Below are 27,670 nucleotides of genomic sequence, written 5' to 3' on the forward strand. Positions count from 1 at the left end.
TTTTCCCTAGCTTTTAGTACTCTTCACCTTTCCCCAATTACCTTGCTCCTATTTTTCTGTATAAATGTGTACCCAGTAGAATGTAAGGCCCTTGAGGGCAAAGATTATGTTTTTTGGATTTTTTTTCTCTAGTTCTCAAAACAGCATCTTAAACATTGGAGGCATTTCCCTGATATTTGTGGAATTGAAAGTATTTAATGTCATTTTTTTGGTTATCAGATTTTTTTTCCCCCATAATGCATATATATATAAACATTCTGTATGATGTTGGTCATTGTTTGGAAATCCTGGCTTAGTGCATAAAGATTCAATATGAGGAAGACCTGGATTTTAAGTTTTGCCACTGACACATGCCAGCTGTGTGACTCTTAACCTCTCTGTGCCTTTGATGCTTCTCCAAGACTCACGTGGCAGAGCAGAAACTGCTGTGTGCTGCTCAATTGCCTTTTCATCCCAGAGTTCTCAGTTCTACTGAAATCACAGATCTGGCCCCACTTAGTAACTTTTGGATCCCAACATCCCAAATGGAATCCAAGAACCTGGACTTGATTTTAAACGTTGACTGAGGCATCTATGCTCCTTAGATAAGATCAGGAGAAAGGGGGAAGAGGGGGACACGGAAGGAGGTATTAGGCAGGGGGGACACTCTACAGTCTTCTTTCAAGAGATGATACCTTTTAGCCTTCTCCTTGCTCACCAAGTCTCAGAGTATTAACTTTGTATCTACCCCTCATTTACTCATGTGTGGACATGTTGTATTCCCCTAGTGGGACTCAGGCCCAGGGAGGTTATGTGTTTGTGTGCTGACAGATTATCTTGTGAGCTCTGGGGGGAGGTGGGTAGGATTTTTGCCTGTCTTTTGTCTCCTTCCTTTAGCACATTAAGAGCACTTGAGTATAAATTGATTGATTGACATTCCTGAGTCTGGAAAGAGCTTACACCAAAGTGCAAAAAGAGTCTTGCATGAGGTGGGGGGAAGTCTGGGAGGTGGAATGAATATGAAAAGCCTGACCTCACATTGTGGAGGGTCTTGAAGACCAGACTGAGGATTTTTATTATCCCTTTGTGGGCAAAAGATTTTTGTATTTTAGAAGGTTCAAGATGAGATGCATACCTTCCATGCCTCCTTCAGCCCTATTACTAGGGCTGGCTACTGCCTGGCTTTCCTATTTCTCTCAGGCGAGTTCTCTAAAATCCTATTATGATTGCCTACCTCCTATTGTCACTTCCACAAGCATCCACAAAGTACTTTCCCAGGAGAGAAGCACCTGACTTGAGGAAATTTAAAGTAACCAGAGAGGAGAAAGACTGGCAATTGATCCATGGAAGGGGGAGGGGTGGGGTTCAGGAAGGCGCAGGTGTAATGTGAGGGAGGCTGTGTCCAGGTTTGTCTTGCCAAGGGTAATCTTAACCTCATCCCAACTTTCCTTGCGTAGCAGTGCACCGATGTTCACATGGTTAGTGACAGTGATGGCGACGACTTTGAAGATGCTCCTGAATTTGGAGTGGATGACGGAGAGATGTTCGGTATTGCATCCTCTGCACTGCGAAAATCACCAATGAGTGAGTACAGACACCCTCTGGGGTCCAAATTTAAATCACTGCATCCTTGGTTCACAGCCCCCAAATAGACAGCAAATAAAAAGGGTTTCGCTTACTTCATGGTCTGTGGGAGTCAAATCTCGAGAAAGTGGTCTAAGCCCCTTCCTGCAGCTCTTCCAGTGCTGGCATTCTCTGTGCCCCAAGGGCCTGATGCTTCCAAGAATATAGAAGAACCTTGTGTTCTGGGCACGATGTTGTTGTTGCCCACAGACTTCATTCTCATGCTTAGAATTCCCTGACTGATGAAAAGCTCCATCGTTTCCCCTGGACAGTAGGTAGGTAGGATAAAGAAGCACATCCCTTACTTTCCTGTGGTAGGCATCTCAAGGCAAGTTACCCTGTGCCATCCTTTCCTCCTCCTCTTCCTCATAACATACCCACTCCCCAGGGATAGATAGAGGATAAGGGTAAGGTAATCAAATGGGAGAAATATGGTGGTCAGGACTAGATCTACATTCAGATCTTTCTGTTTCTGAATTTCTGCCAAGATTTCCTGGCATACAGCTACCTAGGATTTTCAATAAAATTGACTTTCTCACCCTGCCCCACACCTTCCCTCACATTTTTTTCTTACAAATGTTATTCGATTACAAACCATGTTTCAGATTTTTGAAGAAAAATACCCCAAATCCCAAGTAATAACTGGCACCCATTTTATACGTTCCTCAGAGTGTTGTCAATAGGACTGACAAAATATTCAGTCTTCTCTAAAATTCCTGTTCAGTTTATTTTGCTGAAAATCATGTAACATGTTTGCAGGATTGGCAAGTGAAAGCCTCCCAAAAGCTGTGGCACGGGCATTCATCTTTCATTTGTTTGCTTATTCAGTAATGTATTTCTTAAATGTGGGGTTAAAGGTTATTTGTGTGTTTTTGTTTTTAATTAGTGCCCGAAAATGCAGAAAATGAAGGGGATGCCTTATTACAATTTACAGCTGAGTTTTCTTCAAGGTAGGGTTAAATCATTAACATATAAGCTTGATGTGTATTTCTGTTACTGTACTGTGGTAGACGGCTCTATTTTCATCATAGATGATTGCCAGTAAGGCATTTAATGATCTCAAGGTTGAGTTTATATAAGAAATTATTGACTCCTGGCAGGGAAACATTCTCTAGGACTTTAAGGGCAGACATTTTCTTACTTGGCAAATGGGGGGAAGGGGGGTTTCTGGCATGGCTGCCCTACCTATTGCCTTCCACTGTAGCACCTCCGCTCAAAAATAATCAAGGAGATGTTTGTTTGAGTAAGAACAATATAAATAAAACTTAAGAACTGGGCAAGTCATGCAAATCCTTAGTCTTAGAAATTTTTCACATAGACTATAATATAATTCTGTCCCATGCTTGAAAATAGTATGTTCCCTTTGAAATTCAATTCTTACTGAACAGGTAAGAAAATTCAGAAATGTAGATTGAGCAGCAGATTCTTTAGGATTGGAAGGAAGCTTCCTCATCCATACCTTATATTTTATGGAATCAGAGGCTTTTAGCCAGAAAAATGAAGGACATTTAATAAGGCCTTCCTGGCATCCTCAGTCCAGGTCAGCCAGAGCCAGAAGCCAGGGCTCTCTACTTCTACCCCAATGCCTCAAGAAGCCAAAGGAGGCAGAACAAAGAAATTCCCTTTTTTTTTCTCTTTATGGACCTTTAATTGACCATAGAGTTGTAACTACTCGAAGGATCCCATCCTAACCCAGGAAAAAGCCCTGAGATCTCACTAGGATAGAAGGTCATCTCTTTCTTGGGCCGGTGGCCAGGCTTAGAGAGCTTCCAAGGCGCTGAGGGATAAATGACTTTCCCAGTATCCCCTGGCCAGGATATGTCAGAGTTGACATTTGAACCCTGGTCCTCTTGGCTCTGAGACCAACCTTCTCTTCCTTTCAGACCAGATTGCTTCTTTTCTGAATTTTGAAAATGTTAATCTGATAAATGTCACTTTTATTTGTGTTGGATTACTGACTCCATAGTACCCTGTTCTCACTGAAATGTTAGAATAATGAACACTAATGATGTTTACTTGAAGGTGTTGGGAAATGTTTGAGAATTGTCTCTATCGGACAAGTTTCTGTTCAAATGTTTTTACCTTGTGTTTCTTTAAAAAAAAAAAAAGTTACAAAACATCAAAGTTAATATAAGATCCGTTGTAATTCATTCATTGTCTTATTTTTTTCCCCTAGATATGGAGACTGCCATCCTGTTTATTTTATTGGATCACTTGAAGCTGCTTTCCAAGAAGCCTTCTATGGGAAAGCCCGAGATGTAAGTGAACGTGTAAGGAGGCCCTGTAATGTAAGGATACTATCAGGTCAGAGGGCCATCTGGGGCTGAGGGTCACCCTTAAGCACAAAGCTCTGCTCAGAGATGAGCTGCTAGAGTAGGTCATTCCTTGTTAAGTTGGGGCTCTTTTTCCTTCTTCATTCTTCTTCATTCAATGGCAAGGACTGGCTGGTGAGACCCACCTCCTTATTCTGCCTTGAAGGGGATTGAGTCACAGTGTGATTTGTGTATCATTGTCTGAGACGAGACAGATTGGTAAAATGGTTCCTGGACTCACCTGCGTTTGTGCTGGGAGCGATCTGGGAGATACTCTCGTCCTTCCAGAAGCCGAGCCCCAGGGAAGCTCTCACTTGCTCCTGGTGCGCTGTCTGTGAGCAGAACCCAGTCCTCAAGTCCTCGTAAGCCGGGGCTGGTTTGCTCTGCATTAATCAAAATGATGACCTAGCCCACCAGCCAGTCACTTCTCAACATCACACACACACACACACGGAATAAATAGTACCATACGATTGTTCCCATTTTTCAGATGGAGAAACTGAGGCTCAGGGAGGTCAGGTGACTTGTCCGCAGTTTCACTGATAACACATTGTAGAGCAGGAATTTGAACCCAAGTTTTCTGACTAGTCCAGGATGTCCAGCCAGCATCAAGAACCCGTAATGACAGAGAAGGGTGCTCTTAGTGGCTGCTTCCCAGTGGTGACCCTTGTCCCGTAACGACCAGTGTGGGAGGAGGCTCAGTTGTTCGTTCATTGAGCACTTTCGGTATTCCAGAGCACCCGGTGGGTGCTGGGCTGGGAGGCCTTACTAAAGGTCCATGGGTTAGACCACCCTGGTCCTGAGGGACCTCCATGGCCAGGGCCCTGCAGCTCAGCTACCTCCTGGATGAAGTCATGCCTGAGTCTCCCCCAACATCACCCTGTGGGCTCGTGTACTCCGTGTACGGTGGATGGGCCTCAGGGACAGGGATGGGCCCCCTTGGTCCTGTATCCCAGGGCCTAAACCTGGGCCTGGCCTACCATAGGCCCAGAAGAGGGTCTGTTGATGGGCTGCACAATGAAATGAGACCATCTCCTGGTGGCCCAGTTATTACCGATTTGCCTCATTATTGAAGGCATCTTGCATTTCTCCTTTTGTCAGGCTCAGAGCGAGCCTTTCTTCTTTTCTTTCTGGAAAGCTCATGAGTGACGCATATTTAGGAAAACTTAATTTCTGCTGCTGATAAGTCTGGAGGTGAAAGTGACCGATACTGTGACATTTGCTGAGATGGAAAGTTAAAATTTGTTTTCCATCCCCCTTAATATCCAATGTTTAATTTAAACCGTGGGAGGCGCATGAATTTTACCAGGGCAACAGATGAGCTTTGAGTACCAGCATTCTTCACTTCAAGTGAGAAATTGAGTTCCAAGAGTAAATAAAAACAAGATTGAAGGTTTAAATCCTCTGCTCGGCTTTTTGAACTTCTATACTCATTAAATGTTTATTGGAGTGGTGGGATTACAAAGGATTTGGGGAGCTTCATCAGCCGGTAGAGAGATAATCACTAAGTAAAACACTACATTTGATAAAGTGTTTCTCACGATGCCACACTCAATCCATCTTAATGAAAACCGCTTCCAGCTGATTGGATTGGAGAGCGCCCCGCCGCCTGCTGCCTTTCAGCCTCCCTGCTCTGCCCTCGGCCAAACAGCCGCCCAAGCCATTGTGTTGCTTAAGATGCTTCTGGAAATGCCCGGGTCCTGGCTGCTGTTGACTCAGTTCTCAGAACCTTTCAAAGTTGGGCCTTCGGCCCGGGCGTCTTCCTCATGGAAAACTCCCTGGAGGCATCCAGCGCAGCGGGCGAGGGGCTCAAGGACTGGGCCTTGGGGCTGCTCTTCTCTCTGGCTTGGCTATTTCATGGCTGCTCCTCCATCCTTCCCTTGCTTTCAGCCTGGGGCCAAATATGGAGCCTAAGGGCTGGGCCCAAAAGTGCCTGAAGAAGAACCCCACTGAGAAGTCTTCCCCCCTTCCTTGGAGGCCTAAAGGCCTCGGCCGCCCTGCCAGGTCTCCCTCTTCCCTGGTGCCAGGCACCCTGCCAGGCACTTTACAGCTGCCCCACTTGCTCCTCCCCACAATCTTGGGGAGGTAAGTGTAGGTTTTCATACCTTTTTTACAATTGAGGAAACTGAGACAAACAGAGGTCTCACAGGGTCGTGCAGAGGGAGGATCTAAGGCCTGATCTGGACTTGGGACTCTTTTGACTCTCCCCCCTCCTCCCCCTCAGAAGGGGGAGCGCTCATTTGAATGGGTGAATTCTGGGCTACTCAGTCAGTTTCACTCCCTTAGCTTATGCAACAAAACCCAGCTACTCCCAATGGGAATAAAAGCCAAATGGATAAATTAGATCACTTCCTCGTTGCTTCAAGGAGTCATTTTATTAGCGTGGTCTTTCCCTCCATAGCCTCCTTTTACCTTGGCCAGGTGTTGGGAGTTTCTTTGGCCTCTGGGGACTAACCTTGAGGCTATTCTTCAAATAGAGCAGTATAGACAGATTTGGGCTTGAGATGAGAAAACATTTATAAAAGTTAGAATTAACAAAAAGGGAGTTGCTTCCATTAGTAGTAGTCCAACCTTCTTTTCTGATTTTTGTAAGCATTCACTGGGACTCTGTCTCCTCCCCGTATTAGAGAAGAAGCATGGTATACTGGACAGACAGTGAGACTGGGTTCAAATGCAGCCTTTGGCACTTAGTAGTCAGGGGACCCTGAACAAGTCTCTTCTCCAAACCTCAATTTCCTCACCTGTCAAATGGTGTTAATTAAAGCTGTAGTACTTATCTCACAGAGTTATCATAAGACTTATATAAGACGATGTTTGTAAAGTATTTTACAAACTTGAACAGACTTGATAAACATCTGCTATTTCTATTACTGGAGACTGGGGTACTGAAGCTCTTTTGTATCCGTCTCCCAGACAACCAAGTCTAGAGCCTTGCACACAGTAAGTGTCTTCTAGCTTTGTGTCTCCAGGCCTGAGCACCAGGCCTTGGCCTTGACAGTAAGGACTTCTCAGAATTTTTTCTAATGGAGTGTTGGTTAAATCATTGAAAAATTAGGTGACTTTCCATCTTGTCTTCATCCCTCACTCAAATTAGACAAACCCACTGAACACGGGGAATGCCTCCGTTTTGGTTGTTCTTGTATGGTTTTCCAAGTAATTCCTGAAAGGCAGAACAATTTCTCACCTTGTGATCAGGATTGATGGGTGCTTTACTTTGCACCTAATCAATGCTGCAATTCTAGAATGTGACATTAGAATTGTAAGGGGTCAGAGAGGCCATCAGACGCAACCTTTCTATTTTACACATGAGTAAACTGAGAGCCAGAAAGGAAAATTAACCTGCCCACACAAGTGGCAGAGTTAGGATTCGCACTCTCCAGTCTACCTTTGCAGGCTTATTGTTCATTATTTTTATCTTACTCTGGATTGAACAAAACTGATCTCAAAATTTCATGTATGTGCCATTCCATCTACTGCCTCTAAACAGGCTGCTCCTCATCCCTCCAGGTCTTGCCTTCCTTCCTTCTCCCAGGTTTAGGATGTGCTGATCCCTGTCAGGGTCTGCTATCCAGGACCATCTCCCCATTTCCTTCTATTTGGAGTTTACTTATCTGCACCCCAGTTTTTGTTCCCCAGAGAGCAGAAGTCCCTCACAGGCAGGGAAGGGTCGGATTATCTCTATCTCCTCAGTACCTGACACAGCGGATGCCTGATAAATGGTGGTTAACAGTTGACTGGATGTGATTCTCATCTTGAAGCTTTTAAAAGTGCTTCCTTCCTCTTTAAATGGTGATGCCTTCTAAGGACTGAACTCTTGTCCTGTCCCCTTTTGGGTGCCACACAGACTAGACTGGCTGTCGGGTTCTCTCTTCTCCAGAGGTCCCTTCTGGGTGAAATTCTGTGGCCTCCTCCTTATTGCTCCAGCAGGTCCCTCCACTAAACCCAGTCTCCAGGGATTTGCATGTCAGTGACTTGGCAGTGACTCGGGTCAGCATGCAAAGCTGAGAGAAACAGTCTCTGGGCTGTATCCTTTCCTCCAGAAAGCGGAGTGACGGCAGAATCTTGGCCAGTAACTTCAGCACATTTCATTCCCCTGTTAATGTCATTAGGGCCCTTTCTTACTTTAAATCTGATGATCCCGACTCTAAGCTGTGTGATTGTTTGCAGTTTAGTCTGGAGCTGTCTTTTCATGTCCTCGTCCATGGTCCTTCACTTGGATATCAGAAGGCTCACCTCCAGCCCCGCTGACCTCCCTCTAGGCTTGAGCTCCACATGTGGCTTTTCTGTCTCTACTGCACTGTTCTGTGATGAGGGTACAGTGGAGCTTTTTGTGTTCGTGTCAGAGGCCCTTACAATGTGGTAAGCCCCGGGAGGCCTTGCAGGACCCAAACTGGGGTCTTGCCGCATTCCCATCAATCTGTGTCTGTCAAGGAAATGGGCTCCATCCATCCCCATCTCGCGGATGGGCCTCCCTGCCTTCCAGGCCCTCCGCATTTATCAGATCATCTGGTCTAGGTGCCCCTTGGCACTTATCCCCTTTGTTTGATCATAGTGATTTGTTTGTGGTTTGTGAGCTTCTGTAGAGCAAGATCTTATGGTAGATATCTTCATATCTGTAGGGCTTTTCCTGAATGAATGGGAAGTTGGCTTTTAATCCCACAAACCTAAAGTAAGCACTTACTGTGTACACAGCATAGCAATCATTGCATGGAATTTAAGTCAGACCCATCTCTCCCTTTGGGTTCATGCAGACCTAGAAATGGGGTGAGGATGGGGGGAAACAGGCCCGATACAGTCAGAAAAATGGAGAGTGTGTTCAGAGAATGGTGAGTGGTCCAATGGACCGAACCTGGGAATTTATCTGGAGGAAATGGATTGAGTCATTTTGGAGGGGGCTTTCCTTGCATTCCAGGCTAGAGTTCCCACCATGTCATCATCATCATCATCATCATCATTATTTCATCCAAACATAGAATGTCGACTTCACAATTACTTTGGCAGCCTCTGGACCAACTCCGAGGACAAAGGCATCTCCCCTATAACACGCTTGAGAGGTGGTCCCCATCCTTGAATTGATGGCCTTTGCCCTCCTAGGGGAGCTTCTTCCTCTAGTTGGGAAGTCTTCCTTGACCCCCAGCCTCACCTGGCTGCTTTGCAACTTCCCCCTGTGCCAGCTGGTTCTGCCCTTAGGGACCACCCGGAACAAAGCTAATTCTTCCTCCCCATTGTAGCCTCTAAGACACTGAGAGACAGTTATCACACCTGGGTATGTTTTCAGAGTTATCCTAGAAAAAGGGTGAATGTAAAGTCTTACCCCAAGGTTCCACAGATCACCTTTCAAGGTACACAGTGGGGGAGGTGTGTGTCAGCAGCAATTCACCTAAGTAGATCTGAAGGTCATAGTGGACAGTAATCTTTGTTGGGGTCCTTGATGTGTCTTACTAGTTCAAAAAGTTCTCTTAGCCCTCATCAAACTTGGCCCAGAACAGGGGAGGCAAAGGGTCCAGTGTTCTCTCCCTCAGTTAGACCACAGCTAAGGCACTTTGTTCAGGCCTGGGCACCAGATTTTAGGAAATTGGAGAATGTCCACAAGACCAGGATCGTGATGGTGAAGAGACCAGGGTCCAGGCCATATGAAGCTCGATGGAAGGAACTGGGAGTGTCTGGGGAGGGCGTGATGGCTCTCTTCTCCTTTCTAGAGGAAAGCCTCCAGAGCCTCTTTCCTGGGGGATCCTTTCTAGAGAGATCCCCCAGAAAAGAGGCTCTGGAGAGCAGGATTAGGAACCCTAGGTAGAAGTTGCACCGATACCAGTTTTGACTTGAAGTAAGAAAATCCTCCTTGAGCAGGAGGTCACTTCCTGAGCCCCCAAGCTTCCCCCAGGGGGCATAGACAGCCTTGGGGGGCAAGATGTCCCTCAGGAGGCCATGGGGCTGGGTGCTGATCCCAGGGGAGCAGGGCAGAGGCCATGTGTGCCTTCTCCGAGCCCCTGGCCCCCCAGCCTACTTTGTCTTCATCCCTGCTGAGTGGCTTTGAAGCGAGGCGGTCCCAGCTTGTTGCTCCCAGGCTGTGTGATCTTGGGCCAGACGGTGCCTGTTGTGAGCCTGCGTTTTCCTTTTCTCGCCTCCCTTGGAGCGCGGTTTGGAGGGGAGGCTACGACCAGCTCTAATGCAAAGTAGAAATGGGGAGTGCGGCTCCTGGCCCCTGGGCCATTGCCATGGCTTCTGTCACCCTGTAGCTTCCGGGGCTGTTTCCTAACCCGTGTGCCTGGACACTTTTTCTGCTTCTCCGGGTGCCAAACACAATAGTTAAACCAAAGGGAGTGGCGTTCAGCCCGGCGGCAGAGCCCAGGGCCCCCGCCTGCCAGGGTTTCCTGTCGCTCTCCTTACCTTTCAGGGGAATTGCAGGAGTTGGGCTTGGCTCTGCCATCTTGGCTCCACCCGCTGGTTTCTGCTGTAAGAAAAGCGGGCCTTGTGCTCTTGTCCATCCTGCTTTCTGGTGTGCTGGGGCCCACAAAGGGCAGAGCCGCCTTCAGTCCTCCTGCAGTCGCCCGCCTCCTGTGGGTGTGCTCCTCCTCACTTCTGGCAGGTGATTTGGGAGGGGAAAGGTGGAGAGTCTCCTAAGGAGTCAGTAAAGCTTGGGCCAAACCTGGGATTGCATTGGCCCAGGCACTTGTAGAGAGAAAGCCCCTTCCTCCAGTTCAGGTCGGGACCTTCCCTTCTCCTTCGAGTCAGAGAAGTGCCAGGGCCCTGAGCCTGGTCAGACGGCCAGGATAGCTCAGAGGCAAGAACCCAGGGGATCCTGATCCCTTCCCTACACTGCTTCTCAATAAATTGGGTTCTTTAAAAGAAGAATGGGCTTCATTGGGACCCTTCATATTCTGGCCCAGACCAGACAAGTGCTTCTCATTCTGCACTGAGTGAAGAAAGACCGTTTGTAAATGGTCTCAGAAAGTCTCTGGGAGCCAGGGTTCTGTTCTTTTGGGCTTTCTAGTCTAGCTTCTCAGGGCAGACGTGTGCTCTGTGGCATCACTGTCAGGTACAGCTCCCTCACCCATTGGCAGCCACAAGTTAGTCTGTCTACAGTGTGCCCCGCAGCAGGTACCCCAGGTGTCGTGCCGAGCCAACTGCCCAGATGACCTCTCAGCAGCAGCGTCTTGATTCTCTGGTTCCAGGCTCTCGCTGCTGTGATTTGTCTGGACACTGATGAGTGTCCTTTTGTGGCTTCCTTAGAGATTTCCTTCCTATCACCGATTCTCGCCATTGTTTTGAATTTAGCCTTTCATTCTTCCTAGTTTTCATTAGAAACCAGAATATTAGATCTGGTCCAGAAAGGTCCAATATTCTGCCTCTGGTGATTCATTTTACAAGTTCCAGAGATGGAGATTGCTTCCAGAGAGGCAAGTTCTTCTTCATAGTCACCTAGGGACTGAGCAACTGAGCCAGGGCCTGGGACTACCCAAGGGGACCTAGGAATGTTTCCTTCCAAATCAAAGCGATACATGGGGAGACAGAGACACAGAGATAGAGAAAGGGAGCGTGCAATTGTAGAAAGAAACTTGATCCATTGACCATATTCAGGTCCTGGGAAGCCTTTGACCTCTTACTGGGTCAGCAAATTGAATGTAAGGGAATGGTCAGACAGGCTGTTTTCGCCTTTCCTGAAAGAAAGAACCTGCTGCAGAGCCCTGCTGGTTGTCAGCCCAGCCTGATGTTCCCCATGTGTCTGCCCTCCTCCCGGCTCCTCCCACTACCCCATGTGCCTGCCGGGGCCGGGGGCAGTGCTTGCCAAAGGTGTGTCACTTTTATGTGCCCGCTCTCAGAAATCTGCTTATACTAGCAGAGCCTAATTAAAATGAACATAGATCATTGAATGACAGACCTGGAGGGAGCTTAGAACATGGAATGGCAGAGCTGAGGTTGGGGGGAAACTTGGAGCAGATAATATCAGAACAGGAGATAATAGAATGGCAGAGCTGAAGGAAGAGTTAGAGATTCTTTAACTTACCCTCTTTTTAAAGAGAACAGAATCATTGTGAGAGAAAATTACCCAGCTGACTGTGGTTAAAGATGCTTCTGCCTGGTGCCCACCATCTCTTGGGGTGGGCAGCTCTGGTCAGCAGAGCTGAGACCAAGTAGCCAAAGGGCCAGTGAGCATCTGGGCTGATTGGGGGAGGAGAGAGTGGACAAGAACTTGGAGCAAGGCACCCAGGACCTGGAAACTGATGATGTGGTGCCTCAGGGAATAGATTTGTTCTGATTGACTAAGGGCAGAACCAGGAAGACTTGGCTGGCCCCGCTGCCTTCAGAACTGTTGGACCACATGTTTGACACCTCTGTTAAGAGAGGGACTTTTTGAGTTAGGCCATACACCTTCACCTCAGGCCCAAAGATCATTCCTGGCACAAAAAGACCCCTTGTAGGAAGCACAGAATTTGGGGGACTTGATGATGAGAAAACTGAAACCATCGAGGGAAAGGGATGGTCTCTAAGATTCCCAGGTTGAAGGGAGGATTTGAACAGATACCCTGATCTTTCCATGCTTCACTCAGAAGCATCTCTTAGCCTCCTGCTCCCACAAGAAAAGCACCCCCTACCATATTGACAGCCGGCCTTTTTCCAGTAGAGAAGTGTCCTTAGAATCAACAGCGTAATGACTACTGACATAATGGGAAGTTACCACCCTTAGAAATCATTTGTGCTTGGGATCGTTTGCTTTAAAATAATCTAACACAAGAATCATGGATGACTTATCCCTAAGATTGTAACACTTTCCAACAAGAAGTGAGCAGATTTGCTTCTCATTCCTTCTACAAGTATTGAATGCCTCCTTGGAGTCTTGCATCTTTCTCTATTTTACTAATTTCTTCAAGTCTTTGAGAAACTCTTAAGTTTTGTTGCATTTGCAGCTCAGAGCCAAATCAGGTTGGTGCCTGCTTGGCATTTCTCATCTGCTGAAATGGGTTTTTTTTTTTTTTTCCTGGTGATCTTTAGGGCTGCAGATTTGATACCCCAGCAAGTATGGAGGGGTCTTCAGAAGGGTAGCAGCGTTGGGTACTCTGAGAACCCCTTCTGCTTGGGTACTTGTTCACTTACTATGTACCCTTCACCTCCATTCACATCATCTTCTGACACTGCCCCTAAAGCATAGAAGAGGCTCTTGGACCTTGAAGGCCATTTCAGTGAAGGGTGTGGCCGAGCTTCAGATGGCCTGAATGCTTGGACTCTACACTAAAAAGTTGTCACAGCTCATGGTCTTGTGGTCACGACCACTCTTAGTCAATCAATGCACGCTTATCAATAAAGACTGACTCCTGATGATTAGAGAGACCAGGATCTATGCTGGTAGAGATATGAGCCCCAATCCTGTGCCCCAAAGGCAAGGACCATGGCCATACATGGTCCGAAACAGTTAACCAGGGAAACTGAGCTGAACCAGGCAGGCAGAGAGAAGGCTTTTTCCTCCCTTTTCCTGGGCTGCTGCTGCTCCTTGTCCTGCTCAGGTGTTAGCTGATCACATTACCACTTATATTCCCAAATACTGGGTACAGCCTCCTGATTGTGCCATCTGCCCCTGCCATGCAGAATGAGCTGCTTCTGCCTTCCCCAGAGTAGGGCTCAGCCAGCCAGTGACCAAAGCCTTCCCAGGATTGCTTGCAAGCCTTGGAGTCTGAATATGTGTGTGCAGGGAGATAAGAATCAAAGCGTGTTGTCTGTCCCTGCCCCTCCTTCCCATTCCCCACCACTACCACCATCGGGAGACATTTGAGCTCAACAGATGTGAACAAGCTCAGGTCCTCTGACCCTCTCATTCCCAGCTCTGTGCAAGCCCAGCATCTTTCCAGGATGCTTTCTTCAGGGCCCACTTTTGTACATTGAATTTGGAGTTGAAACGGGCTTCACTGCAGTGTCCTTTGCTAGACTCTTCAGTTCACAGTGTCCTTGGAACTTACACAGTTGCTCCCGAGCCTTTCTCTCCGTGTTCCCAGTGAAAAGGGGGGCGAGCGAGCCGTGCCAGCCGCTTACCACAAAGCAGACCCGCCACAAAGGAAAGATTAAGGGTTTAGAGAGAGGTCAATGTGGGTTTTTTTCTAACTAAACACTTTCCTAAAGTTTCCTTGTGGAAAAATAATGAAGTCATCTCAGAGTTTTTAAAGAATTTTTATTTCTCTTTCACCGTCTGCATTCGCTTGTCTTCTCAGCATGGATGTTTAATCTTTCGGGGCTTTGTGAATTGGCCCAAATGAATAAGTGGGGAGCTGTCTCTCTAGGAGCGAGAGGCTTATTCTAAGGCCTTAATCACTGAGTAAACACATCTTTGCCCTCCCTCTCTTACAAGGGCTGGATAATAGTCGGGATTCTAGCACAGTAACCTGGATATTGCAGGGACCAGCGCTTTGAAATGCAGAGTGGCTGATCCTCCAAAACAGACAGTGCCTGATCTTCGCCTGCCTCTTTCTTCTTTTTAAATTAAATATCACCAAAGAGATGCTGTTTTATTACTTGATATTGTGCATCCGTGGCCTGGATCTTCAAGTTTAGTTTCAGTCAACATTGTTGGCTGCACTTAGGTGGAACTCGGCTTGTTGGGCTTATTAATGGCCTTGCTGGGCACATGTGTGTTTTGTTTTGAAGAGCATTTAAATTAAATCAGCATGATATCAGTGTAAATCACTAATTTCTTTCCCAAAGTCTAATGTTCCTTTGGAGTGTTCTTTGAAGAAGTGGGCATTTTAAAGATTTAACTAACCATGGACCATGTTTGGCCAGAACGATGCTGATTTTTCAATGGATAGCTGAGTGTTCCCAGTGATGCATTAGATAGAGTTGCTGAGATGCATTCATGCAGAATCACCAGCCTGGTGGAGTGGAAACACTTTTGGACTGGGCTGGGAATCCAGAGCCTACGTCCCCATGACAGCCCCCTCCTTATTCACTCATCGACCTTGGCAAATTACCTAGCTCCTCTAAAAATTGGTTTCCTTATCTGGTCACACAAGATAGACTCCAAAGGTCCCTCCCAGTCCTCGCATTCCAGGTTGGACAATATCTGTGGGACATCTGTGGACATTTGGAGTTTATCCTAACAAAAGTCCTGACAAATGTGATTTAAAAAAAAATACTCTGCTAGTTTTGCATATCTTTCTCAGAAGAAGCAGTGTTCTGAACATCATCTTCAGAAAATAATCTGAGCTTACATTGTGGTTCGTACTCTGTTTTGCCTTCAGATCATTAAATTATAGAGCTAAAAAAGACCTTAGAATTGGGATTGTTAGAGATGGGAGTATTCTGATAACCCAAAATACCAAAACTTGGAAACGTGGAATGGCCAGACCTGGAAGGGACCTTAGAATTAGGAACATAGAATGTCAGAGCTGGAGATCTTCTGAGAATAGAAAATATCAAAGTCAAAGATAAGCTTTGAACATAGTATATAAAATATTATGACTTGAAGTGACCTTAAAACATTAGAAAATGGAGTCAAGAGAATGTTAGAGCTGAAATAGATCTTACAGACCAATGCCAGATTGAGACACTGAGGCCCCCAGTAATTGGGGAGTTGGTTGGCCTCGGGCTATAGAGCTTGATCATAGTTCTTTGCTTCTCAATGGCATCAAGTCTTTGCATCTCTGTGGCTTATAAAAATGTCTTTATGAGGATCCCCATGCAGCCAGCTAGCCAGTTGGAACTGCCTTCAACGAGCTACCCTGAATGGTTCTGGGACCTGGTCTGATCCTTAGTCCCATCCAGGGATCCTTGGGAGTAGCAGCAGTCACTGGGAGAGTTAGCTACAGGCTTAAAGCTGGAAAGAACCTTAGGAATAGTCTGATACAGCTTTCTTCCTTTACCCATCAGAGAGATGAGACTCTGAGAGGGAAAGCTCAGGATCTGAACCAAGGGCTTCCATCAGATGGGGACACTTTCCTGAATGACAAACACTTTTTCCTCAGTCTGGCCTGTTCCAGAGGGACACATGCATTAGGGAGAGCCCTGAAGGAAGAATTAGGAGACCAGCCATTCACTGTGTGACCTTGAGCCTCAGCCTTCTCGTCCAGATGGGAATGATTGTCCCTTCACTCCCTCCCTCCTTAGCTTTAGTGAAGGGCTCTGTTCTTTCCCCCTCCCTCACCATGGTGACCAGGGCCTGTGTCTTCCAAGCAAGGCCAAAGGCAGATCTGGAATTTGGTTGACCCTTTCCTTCACTGCATCCTCATGAAACAGTTTTAAGCTCTAACTGGGCCGTGTGTGTCTCTGCATCCTAAAGCAGAGGACACCCCTAGCATCCCCAAGTGCCAGCCGTCGCTCCTCCCCTAACAGTGCCAAGGAGGTGGGGGCAGAGGAACTGAGCAGAGGGGCTGTATTTTTCATCTGATTGCCTGGCTTCCTACCCTGCCTCTGACAACTCTGGCAGCCAGACCAGCAATGGATTACTCCCCCTCTCTGAGATTTCTTTTTTGAGTGTGTAAAATGGGAAGAGTAAAGCTTTGTAAACTAGAGAGACTTGTTGTTTTAACCAGGAATGAGTATCAGCAGGTCCCCTCAGTTTTTTGTAACCTGTTCTTTTGCAAATGCTTTCATATAAGACCCTCTTGTCACAGATACAGAAGCGTGTGACAAAAGTCTAGGTGTCCATTTCAGTTTCCTCTTTGAGCTGGGGGGTTTTATCATACAGTGTCCCAGATCTAAGTGATACTGTGAAAAACTCCTCTCCAGAGAGATCCCATCACTGGTGTAATCAAGAAGTATTTTTCATATGAGAAAACCCATTGGACATTTTCTTAGATCTAATCTATCCAGAATTCAATGTGGATTCTGTTTATTTGTCAGCTTTTCAGTCAGTGTAGAATGCATGTAACTGGGGGGCTTTAAGGGATCTCAAATCACTTCTGGAAAGAAAACCAGAAGAAAATGTCATTTCCGAGCCCATCTTCCAAAGTTAGAAAGGGAATGTTGACCATTCAGATTAAAAATATACAAAAATATTTAAAAGGATTTTTGGTTATCAGACTTGAGTGAGTTTTTCTTTTCTCTGAATAGCTGAACAATTCAAAATTAATGTGTCTGTACAAATTGAAAATGTGCATTCGAAAAACTGGCACATGCCTTTTATTCAAGGGAAAGTGAGTGACCCTGTTGCAGTTTCCACTTGAGACAGCCTAACATATATGAACAGAAATTTGTAAGGGGGGGGCATTGTGTAGAGGGTAAGAACACCTCAGCGCCCCAGCTTCTGAAACCTCAGGGAGGGAAGCAGAGTGCTAGGACAACGCCAAGAAGAAGACGGGTGGGGAGCCGTCCGTCTGATCCCCAGTCCCTGTTGTCAGATTAGAGAAGGAGCCCGAAATGGGGGAGGCCTGCGAACTGACCGGCTTTGTCTCTTCTTTGCAGAGAAAGCTCCTGGCTATCTACCTCCACCATGATGAAAGTGTTTTAACCAACGTCTTCTGCTCACAAATGCTCTGTGCTGAATCCATTGTCTCTTATCTGAGTCAGAATTTCATAACCTGGGCATGGGATATGACAAAAGAAGCTAACAGAGCAAGGTAATTGATCCATTTCCAAGGTAACCCCCTTTACTCCATCCCCTTTCAAAATGGTCATCATCTGGTAAGGGGTTTATGGGTTAAGGAAGACAGAATTCTGGAACCTCCCTCCTCAGCCTCTGTTAGCCCATTGCCTTAGATGATAGCTAAGAGAACAATACTTCAGTGTTGGGGGACACTTGGCCATAGGCAAACATGCATACAGATACGGAAACACATGCACTTATATATTCTCTCTGTGTCTCTGTCTCTCTCACTCTCTCTCTCTCTCTCTCTCTCTCTCTCTCTCTCTCTCTCTCTCTCTCTCCTTCCCCCCTTTCTTTGTTTCTGTGTGTGTCTGAATCTCCTTGTCTGTGTCTGTGTCTCTGTCTCTCTGAAACACACACACTTTTCTAGCCTCTGTTAAAAGCAGTAAAAATCATTACCATGAGTTTTCTCAAGCCTTATAAGTCTGTTTCAGTAATGATTTAAGGTTCAGCCAACATTTAAGTGTCACACATAGTGCTAATGATGAGTTTACTTTTAATAACTTCAGTGGAGAAGGAAGAGCGCTCCTGTGGGTTAGGAATGGCTTAACTCTACCATACACTAATTGATGTAATCGCCTTATTGCACACATTCTTTTGCACCCAGCCAGCAATGCATCCATATTCTCAATAGGGGGAAAAAAATCCCCTCCTTCACTGCAGGGAGAAGTTTACTTAGTTTGTTCATCGTAATATCTCCGAGCAAAGAATAATTCTCCGAGTCAAGCCTGTTTGAGTTTCTTAGCAGAGAGAGAGTCCGGAGTGTTTAATTACACATGTGGCTCCAGCACACCCTGTGAGGCTACTTTGGTTGTGTTAACACACTCCTAATCACCAGTTGCCGGCCTGTGAACAAGAGATTAAATGAATTCATTTTAGGTCCTGGCTACTTTGCTCCTCTCATTTAAGCAGTAGGCAGAACAGTTAGAAATCCTCAGGCTTGCCTTTTTAACTCGTCGGACTTCCCGAATTTGTCGGGGGTTAGGGTGAGAGATGCAACAGAAATGATCCTTGCTCTCGATGCTGCTGGGGTGTAAGAGCCGTCGTCCCTTCTTCCTGCACGCATTCATTCTTTCACCAGGCAGTCAGGAGCGGGAGCTGGCTCCCTTTACCCTGCTTTGGAAATGCTCCCTGTGCTCCACAGAGCAAGGGCCTTCAGCACCTGTATTTGTTTAAATGAAATCGGGTGATTATTCACACTCAGTTAAAGGTGATGAAAAGCAGTGCCCAAAACAGATAAAAAAAAATGCGGCATCAGAGGCTTTTCATGAGGCCAGTCAGAGCCTGGAGCCTGGAGCCTGGGCTAACCCTTTGGGTACCGCCATTCAGTGGCAGCGAGGAAGCTCCTCCTTTCTTGTTATCCCCCAGCTCGATGGAGAAGGAAACACTATTTCTAAACCATCTGTAGTGGCGAAGTTCAGCTGGCTACCTGCTGTTATTTTGTTCCCGTCCCCATTTAATTCCCTCGCCCCTTTTATTTTACAATGACAAAAAATTGCAGTGTCGATTCTTTTGAAAAACAGTGTTGGAGGGTTTTTTTTCTGACTGACAATCAACAGCCATGTAATTGCTTTGTTATGTTTCCCTCAAGAAGTCTGTGAAGTGGTACAACTTTGATACACTAGTAATCGGAGTGTGCAGGTTACACAGATACCTGCGGTGACCAAAGCAACAGAAGCTGCTGATTAGACAGAGCCCGTACAGCTGTGTCCTGTTAACTCCTTATGACACTTTTTAAAACGCCAAATAAAGGCCTGGTGAAGGCTTTATAGCAATTTCTCAATGAGGCCCAGGACCGATTGTGAAGTATGCTGGGGGTGGGGGATAACGGGAACGAGCGAGAGTCAGGACTCTGGAACATTGGGAAAGAAAAACCCATTTAGGAATAAAGCAGAGGCCGAGGTGAGGTGGGGACGAGCTCCCTTCTCCTTCTCCTCCTCCCCCCAGCCCTGCCCTTGGGATTTTTAGAGATTGCCATGTTTGCGATCTAACGCTTTATCTTTGGGTAAAGAGTTAGGACTCTTTTTAGCTCAAGAATGGCTGATTCTCTCAGAAACGATGCAGAGATCTAAGGAGACACTGCTCCCCTCGCTCTCTCCCCCACTCCTCCGGGCACCATATGCAGCGACAGTCCAACAAGAGGAGGAGGCTTTTTCTGTGCATGAAAAGACAAAGTGATCTGGAGAAAAGGCTCCCTCCTGGATGGCAGTCAGCATGGATCTGCCACAGTTGTCTAAGAAGCTAAGAGACCAATGAATTTAAATAATTTATGGCAAACAGAGGGCTCCACTTCCCCAGAGTTTTCTCACCACCCGGGTCAAAGGTGATTCTCCCAAGTTGAGGTGTCTAATTATGTCTGTCCTGCCTGGGCGGCTTCCTTCATCTTTACGCACCAAGCCACCCGAAGCCACTGCCAGCCCTGGAAATGGATGACAGCAGCCTCCTGCTCCTTGGGGCTGCCAGAAGCCTCCCAGGCCCTGGAGGAGCTCTCAGTTTGTGCTCTCTTGGTTGATGAAGCCCCAAGTTCTCGTGTCTGCCCTGGCTTCGACAACTCCCAGAAGAGGGTCAGGAGCACTGCCAAACCTCTTATTTTTAGGGGAGGAAACAGGATTGAAGAGGAATTTGCCCCCATCACAAAATGGAAGGGACAAGATTTGAACTTGGGTCTTGGGATGCCAAATCGCCGTTCTTTCCAGTGCAGAAGGCTGGAGTGCCTGCCCTGAGAAGGGAATGAGATAACGGAGACAAAAGGCTTTGAAAGGAGTCGGTCACCCTGTGTGTTGGGGCGGCGTGGACTTTTTTGGGGGTTTCAGGAGAGCTCTACGAAGACACTGTCTCTTTACAAGATAGTCCCAGTCACTGCCAGACCCTTCCACTGCCCACAGTGTTCTCCCTATGCACCATGGCAAAGAGCTCAGAACCCAAAATGTGGAATGCCTCAACCTGCAGAGAACCTTAGAACCTAGGAAAGAAGAGAACTTCAGAGTGGTTTGGGAATAGCAACTCCTTTTTCTCCCTCATTTTAAAGAAAGGGAAACTGAGGCTTACACATACGGGAACACCCAAATTCCAATAATTTGCTTTTGCTCAAAGAATTCTGGTCCAGGAACATACCAAACCAAAAAGCATTAGACTTCCCTCTGACCCTCACCCACAGACAAGTAATGGGAAAGCATGTGACTTTTAGAATATCGAGTGAAGAGATTATGTTATTAAAGAACGCGAGTCCAAATTCCAAATTTGCCATTTTCCCTAAAAAAACAAATCAAAACAAATCAGTGACCAGAAAAACTGATTTCTGATTGCTGTCACTTGTAGACCCTGCCTTCAGGGTGGATGAATTGTGCATTCTCCCTCTTGATGTCATCTGTTCTCCCCGGAGAACTCCATGTGCTGAGTTCAGAGTGCCCCATTTTCCCAGTCCTCCCACTGACCTTTATCGGTGCTTGTATAAAGTAGAGGGGAGAGACGTGGCCATCTGAGTGTCTCACATGTATGGCCCAGAGTTACAGAGCTCGGCCGCCCTCCGAGGATGAGGGCTGACAGTGTCACATATGTTCCATCACACTCGTGGCTGCCTCTGGGCAGAGCTTGGGGCTGGGAGCCTGCCCCCAGCCAGGAGTCAGACCCAGGGGAGCCCCTGGAAGGGGTGTCGGTACGACCCTGGTAGAGGCTCGGTTTCCTCCTTCGTAAAATAGGACCCTTTGCTAACTCCCTGGATCCCGTGAGGGCTCTGGGGAAAGTTGTCACACATGGCCCAGGAAGCCCCCTCCCCTCCTTTTGAGAGCAGCTCACAAGCTCCTGCTGGTAACCCCGGGCAGCACACCGAGGAGAAATGGACTTAATGGGATAGTGTATGATTGTGCCCATTTTACAGGGGAGGAACCTGAGACCCAGAGGGAGCTTGTCAAGGTTGCCACCCGGCTAGTGAGAGGTGAGCCAAGCCCTTGAGCCGCGGCCAGTGCTCTTCTCCCTCTTCCTGAATCCTCTTCTTTAAAGCTGTTATTTCACTGGAGATCTTTTCACTGTCGCTCTCTGAGCATTCCCAGGACATCCCAGACGCATGAGGTGAAGCGGAAGCTGATTTAAGACTCTTCGCCTGAACATCTGCCATAAGTCAGCGGTTGGAGGGGCCAACAAAGGCATCGGAAGGAGCAGCGCCGTGGCCGGGGAGCTTGGGAGGTGTCGCTCCTGCCACAGACCGCTGGGCCGCAATTGGCCAGGAGGGCCCAAGTGGCCAAGAGTGCGCGAGGCAGATGTGTCAGAATGAGGGGGTGACTCCTGTTCCTGGAGGAGTGAATCAGTACCTTATCAAAGCTGATCAGATCCTCCCAATAACCTTGGGAGGACCTAGGGCAAATATTATGCCACCTGTCAGACACATTCAGCCTCCCTGCATCTGTAAAATGGGCCTAATCGTGCCTGCCTCAGGGAATCCTGGTGAGGATCAGATGAAACAATAAGTCAGATGCTTTATGAATGTTAAAGTCACCACAGAGCCCCAGACTGGAGGCAGTAAGGGACAGCGGGACCAGCGGCCAAGCCGGGCCTCCGAGGGCCTTCCTGGCACCAGGTCTGCCCCCGGTCCTAGCCATTCTGGGGAAAGCTTAGCCACCCTGTGCTCCAAGCACGCCTGGCAGCAGGAAGGGACCTTGGGGTCCCAAACACTGATGTGTGTGTTCCACGTGAGTTAAGGGGCAGGAGTATTATTCTTTCCATTGCACAAGTGGGTAAACAGGGTCATAGGTCACAGGGTCAAAGTCCAGGGATCTATCCTTTATTTTTTAATAGTGTCACGATAGTGAAACACAGAATTGGGTTGAGAGAGGCCCCAGTAGGCATCTCCTCTGACCCAGCAGGCTCTCCCGCCATGGGACGGCTCTTGTGGTCAGCTTTTCCTGGCCTTGGGCCTGCCCCCTTTGTTGCTGGTTCTCTCCTCGGTGGCCATGCAGAACAAGACTGGTTTCTCTTCAGCATCACAGCCCTTTAAAGATGGGAAGAAGCGTCATGTTCCCAGTTCTTCCAGCTTGTCCTCATAGACCTGGGGTCAGAATCTACAGCTGATGGTTATTCTTCAGAACCAGCTGACAGGGTCACATCCTGTTTTACAAGCATTCTCTATTTGAATTTCACAACCACCCTGCGAGGTAACTGGTCATCCTGTTTTATAGCTGGGGAAACTGAGGCAAGCTAGACATGTTTGAGGCTAGATTTGAACTCGGGTCTTCCTGACTCTGTTCCACACTCTGTCCCACTGCCTGCTTTTGGTTGGTGTGACCCTCCATGGACCTTGGTTTCCCCAGCTGTAACAAGAAAGGATGCCCTCTTCTCTCAGCCTGATGGATTGTTGGGCTGAGCTGGCACTAGGCTCTGTGTATAGGAGTGGGGTAGGATTCCCAGCGATCGTGACGCCAGCAACTCTGGGCAAGCTCTGGGCACAAAGACAGTGCCAGCCCTCCAGAGGCCTCCATTCCTTATGTGCCCATGTCAGGAGGACAGGGCCTCTCCCGGTTGTGTCTCCCGAGCAGTTGCCGCACTCATACAACGGACTCTATCAGTGTTAATTCATTGACTTGCTCAAGAAGCCGCAATTTCTTCTCCCTCTTCCTTGGCCAGAGTCTTTAGGCTCCACTTTGCAGTCAGTGATTGAAAAGCACTTGAGTATATTTTGTCTTTGATTTCTGGTTCTACATCTTTGGATTTAGGGCTACCTGAAGATAATGGGACCTAGAGATAATCTCTCTAATCCGTGGGATACGGAGGCCCACACAGGGGAAGTGGGAAGAGCCGGGATCTGATGCTAGATCCCACCGTCTAGGGAGCTCCATCATTGGGGTGCCACGCATATTATAAATCCCAGCACAAGTGGGGCCTCCTTTCCCAGGCTGCCTAATCTCATAGCTTTTGAACTTCAAGCCTTGGGTGCAGGATTTCAGGGAAGGGCCAGCTTCCTCTGTGAGCTGACAGGTGCCTGATCACTGGCACCTCTAAGGGGTCCTTTTCCACATTACTGAGTCTTTGGCCAGAGTTAATTGACTTAAGCCCTTATTGTCAGCAGGCTCCCTTCACCTGCATCCTCCCTCTCTGTAATTAGCCATATTCAGAGGGACTGACCTTTGGACTAACCCCCTCCATGGCGCTGGCCCTCCCCCTGACCCAGCAGATGTACCTCAGGGTTGGGGTCTGTGCTCGATGAGGCTTCCTGAGTATTACTCTGCAGCTGTGAGCCGTCCCTTCCCTCCATCCCCACCCCCAGTCCTCCTGCTCCAGCGCTCAGAGAACAATAACAGTATTAAAACTCACATTTCTACATCGCTTCAGGATGCACAAAGTGTTTGCTCACAGCAGAACCAGCACCTTAAGTCGAGTAGTGTGAGCGTTGTGGTCCCTCTTTTATTGTGGAGAAAAACACATGTACCTGATCTCAGGGGACTTGTATTTGAATCCCCACTTTTTATTCCCAGTGGGATCTTGTGTCAGAAACTTAATCTCTGAGGCTTTTTTTTCCTCGTCCATAAAATGGGAGCTTTGAGTTAGGTGAAGCCTGGCAGGCATCAAGTTCCCCTCCAGATGAGAGACCCAAGTATTGTTACAGAGCGAAGGCGAGAGATGCCTGGGATCCCACAACCAGCAAGTGAAGCCAGATCTCTTAGATCAAACTCATTCTTTTCCTATTACATTGTGGCCTGCTTATCAGCCCACTAGACAGGCCGTCCTTTACATACAAAGAGTACTGAGTTTTGGGGATCCTTCCCACTAGCTGTGGGAAGAATTTGATCTTAATTTCTCTTCCGACATTACCTCTCTCTTCTGTTAAGGCCGCCACTGAAATTTCTGTCTGTCTCGGTCTCTCTCATATATCTATCTCTGTCTGTCGATCTATCTTTCCCCCTTCTATCTCTCTCTGTCTTCTCCCTGCCACATTTTCCTTCCTGTACTCTTCAAGGAAAATCCTCACCTGGCAGCCTGACCATCCCGGGTTGAACCAGATTAATGCTCTGAAAAATCCAAGTTCTAAACCACAGGCGAGTTTGTCATTTTCTCCCCTGGTTTGTCTTGTGGAGGAGGAGGAGAGAAGGTGAGGAGGAACCCCTCCTGTTCCATGATTACATCCTACCTACTCATTTTCTCCTGCTCTCCTCTGCTTTTGATTTCAGTGGCGGCCTTAACAGAATGTCAAGATCAATTTGCAGCCCGGTTTAACTCAAGGCTTGTTTCTGCCAGCAGCAATTGTCCCTACAAACAATGCCGGGTGTTCTTGTAACTTCAGAAGCCTTTAGAAGGACCATGGCAAGGGCGGCATCTAATGACTTTATTAGTGTAGGGTTTCCAAATGGGCTCTGTAATTGTTCACAGCTCTTTGTCAGCTCGTCATAATTACTGCACAGCATTGTTCCGGGGGGCACTTCTGAATAGCTTCCTAATAGCTCTGAGAGGAGGAAAAGGGGCAAAGGAGGAAAGGTGATTGTCTCTTTGGATTTCAAAAAAGCACGTCTGTATATCGATGATGGCTAACTTGATGATACTCCAATCACCTGATTTAAAATAGAAAATTAACCACCTAAAAATACCTGCTTGAAAACAATTTCTCATAGCTCCTTTAAAAGCACTTCCCCAAGAGCTACATTGGGTGATTTGGGTTAAAACCATAACTGCGTGGTGGAAAAGGTCACTGTGTTTCAGTGGGAACATTGGAGCAGAAAGAGTGGTTTTTCCTCTGTTAATCTGATTACTGCTATTCAGGAAGAACATGTTTGAATCAGATACAGTTGTCAAGAGCAGCCTTTGATGAGAATAGGCAGAACACTTAGCACGGTTGCTAACATGTCTCTTAAGGGACAACCCCGTCAGCTTGGAACCTGGTTGTTGCCTCCCATTTCCCTGCCAGGCCAGGATTCCAACCTATAAGCCCTCGTGTTTCTTTTTGGGGCATCAGTTTGGCTTGACTCTGCCCCAAATGCTGGAGTCACTTGCTCCCTTGTCTTTTCATTGCTCATCCCTTCCCAAATCCCAGCCCTGAATTTCCACCATTATTGCCTTCTGTCCTCCTGCTCACACTGCTGGGCACTGCCCAAGTCTAGCACAGACATATGTGTTACAGGCTGCCATGTGCCAGGCCTATCCCTTGTCCCTGGTGGACATCCCGGTTCTTGGCTTAAGCCACCTTCATCACTTCCTTTTCCCTCAGCGAGGACCTTGACTTTATTGAAAAAAAAAGCTGGCCATCAGACGCTTCCTTTCCCCCGGTCCCATGTCGCAGATCCCCTTGGCGTGATCCTCCATCTTCCTTTCTTTTGCCAGTCTTGGAGGATGAGATGGCCCTCTCCTTTCTGGTGCCAGCCAGCCTCCTGCTGCTGTCATCTCTTCAGACTGCCCTCCTGAGCCTCTTCTCCCGCTCCTCGCCAAACTCCTCTGTACCTGTTGCCACCGTTTTCTCACCTCCCATTCAGTTCTCTCCTCCTTGCAATCAGATGTCTACCCCATCACTAACCACAGTCTATCCTCTCCAGGCTCACCTGTGATCTCTTTGTTGCTAAATCATCTAAATTACTTTTTCTCAGACCTCATCCTCTTGACCTCTGCAACTTTGGATATAATATAGTTGACGATCTTGTCATTCATTCAGTCAGAAATCATTTATTAAGCTCCTGCTGTATGTCAGTACAAAGAAACAATTTTTATATTCTAATAAGAGAGACAAAGTGGATACTAAAAAGTAGCTTGGAGGAGAATACTAGTACTTGGAGGGGAAGTAGGGGATCAGAAAAAAAACTTTAAGTAGACACAGCCTGTGGGCCAAATGCAACTCACAAGACTCCTGAGGTGCCCAAACCATATTAAAATGTTACTGGAAAATATTTAATAAAATAAACAAAATGCAATAAGATAGCATTTTAAATGAATATCACATTTTTAAATGAAGTCAATATGCAGCCCCTAGAGATCTTATGTCTAATTTAGGGGCCTCTATTTCTATTTGAGTTTACTACCATTCATATAGAAAGTAATCCTTGAATTGTATCTTAAAGGATGGAAAAGTGCTTTTGGAGGTAAGGGTTTTTTAAGGGAGGGAAGGAATGTATTCCAAACCAAGAGTGAAGGGATGCGGTGGCTGCTTTCTCTGTGGCGTCTATTGTGAATCTGCCTGTAGGGAAGACCCTGATGCTTCTTGATCTGCTTTTCAGGGGTCATAAATCACATCTGTGTGGGACTACCCAAGGTCTTTGTCCTGGTTCCTCTCTTTTCTTTTCACATTCTCCCATGGGGATCTTAAAATTTTCCACAGATTCAACTCTTAGCTCTATTGTAGCTATAAAATCCCCATATCCAGCTCTTCTTTTTCTCTGTGTCTTTCTTGGTAGTTGCTAGACATGTCTACCAGGATGTCCCAAGGGCACCAGTTTCAGCATGTCCTAAACAGACCTCTTCTCCTACTTTCCCTTGAGATCCTCATCACCTGTCTCATTTACTTAGCTTGCATCCTCCTTCCTCTTCTTCCTTATTCCCCATTTCCAACTAATCGCCAAGCTCAAAATCTTTGCATTTGTTCCCATTTTCTGTATTTACACCACAACCACCATAGCTAGGGTCCTCAGAACTCCTCATCTGAATTATCACAATAGCTTCCTGACTGATCTACCCTTTTCTCATTTCTGCTTTTCTATTTATTCAACACAAAGCTCCATCTTAATATTCCTCAAATCCCTGTCTGATCATTACATTTCCTGTTCAAGAAGCTACAGTGACTTCTCATTGTTTTTAGAATTAAATACAAACTTCTGCCTTTGACATTTTAAACCCTTTACAATTCTTGTCTTTTCACACATGATACCTTTGCAAAGATTATCCTACTTCCACCCCCACAAAATACCCACTGGGTATTTGTTTATATATCCTATATCTACTTACCTGGGAGCACCTTTATCCCTCTTGTAGACTATAAGCTCTTTGAGGGCAAGTACCATTTCCCTTTTGTGTTTGTATTTCCAAGTCCTAGCATGATAACTGGTACTTAGAAAATACTTAATTTAAAAAAGGGATTTTTTAGGCTGTCAGGAATACATGACTTTCCTAGCAAGTAAATACCTGAAGCCAGATTGGAACGCAGGCCCTCTTGACCCTGGGGCCTGTGCTTTATCCACTGCCCTACCTAGCTACCCTAGTAAATGCTTTTTTTGACTGATGGTTT

At 46.9% G+C, this 27,670-nt stretch overlaps 1 protein-coding gene across 3 annotated transcripts in view; it reads left to right on the top strand.

Moving 5' to 3' along the window:
- FAF1 (Fas associated factor 1) overlaps positions 1–27,670 on the top strand; it is a 385,064-nt gene that overhangs the window by 289,536 nt on the left and 67,858 nt on the right. For 2 of the 3 annotated variants that reach the window (XM_031969147.1, XM_031969149.1), the window contains 4 exons: positions 1,437–1,563; positions 2,489–2,552; positions 3,779–3,860; positions 17,301–17,455. In XM_031969147.1, the coding sequence (XP_031825007.1) occupies positions 1,437–1,563; positions 2,489–2,552; positions 3,779–3,860; positions 17,301–17,455 (428 nt within the window). The remainder of the gene's footprint in view (positions 1–1,436; positions 1,564–2,488; positions 2,553–3,778; positions 3,861–17,300; positions 17,456–27,670) is intronic. The other variant, XM_031969148.1, reaches the window with a different exon arrangement.

Source organism: Sarcophilus harrisii, chromosome 4 (assembly GCF_902635505.1).
Source record: "Sarcophilus harrisii chromosome 4, mSarHar1.11, whole genome shotgun sequence".
NCBI classification, from domain to species: Eukaryota; Metazoa; Chordata; class Mammalia; order Dasyuromorphia; family Dasyuridae; genus Sarcophilus; species Sarcophilus harrisii.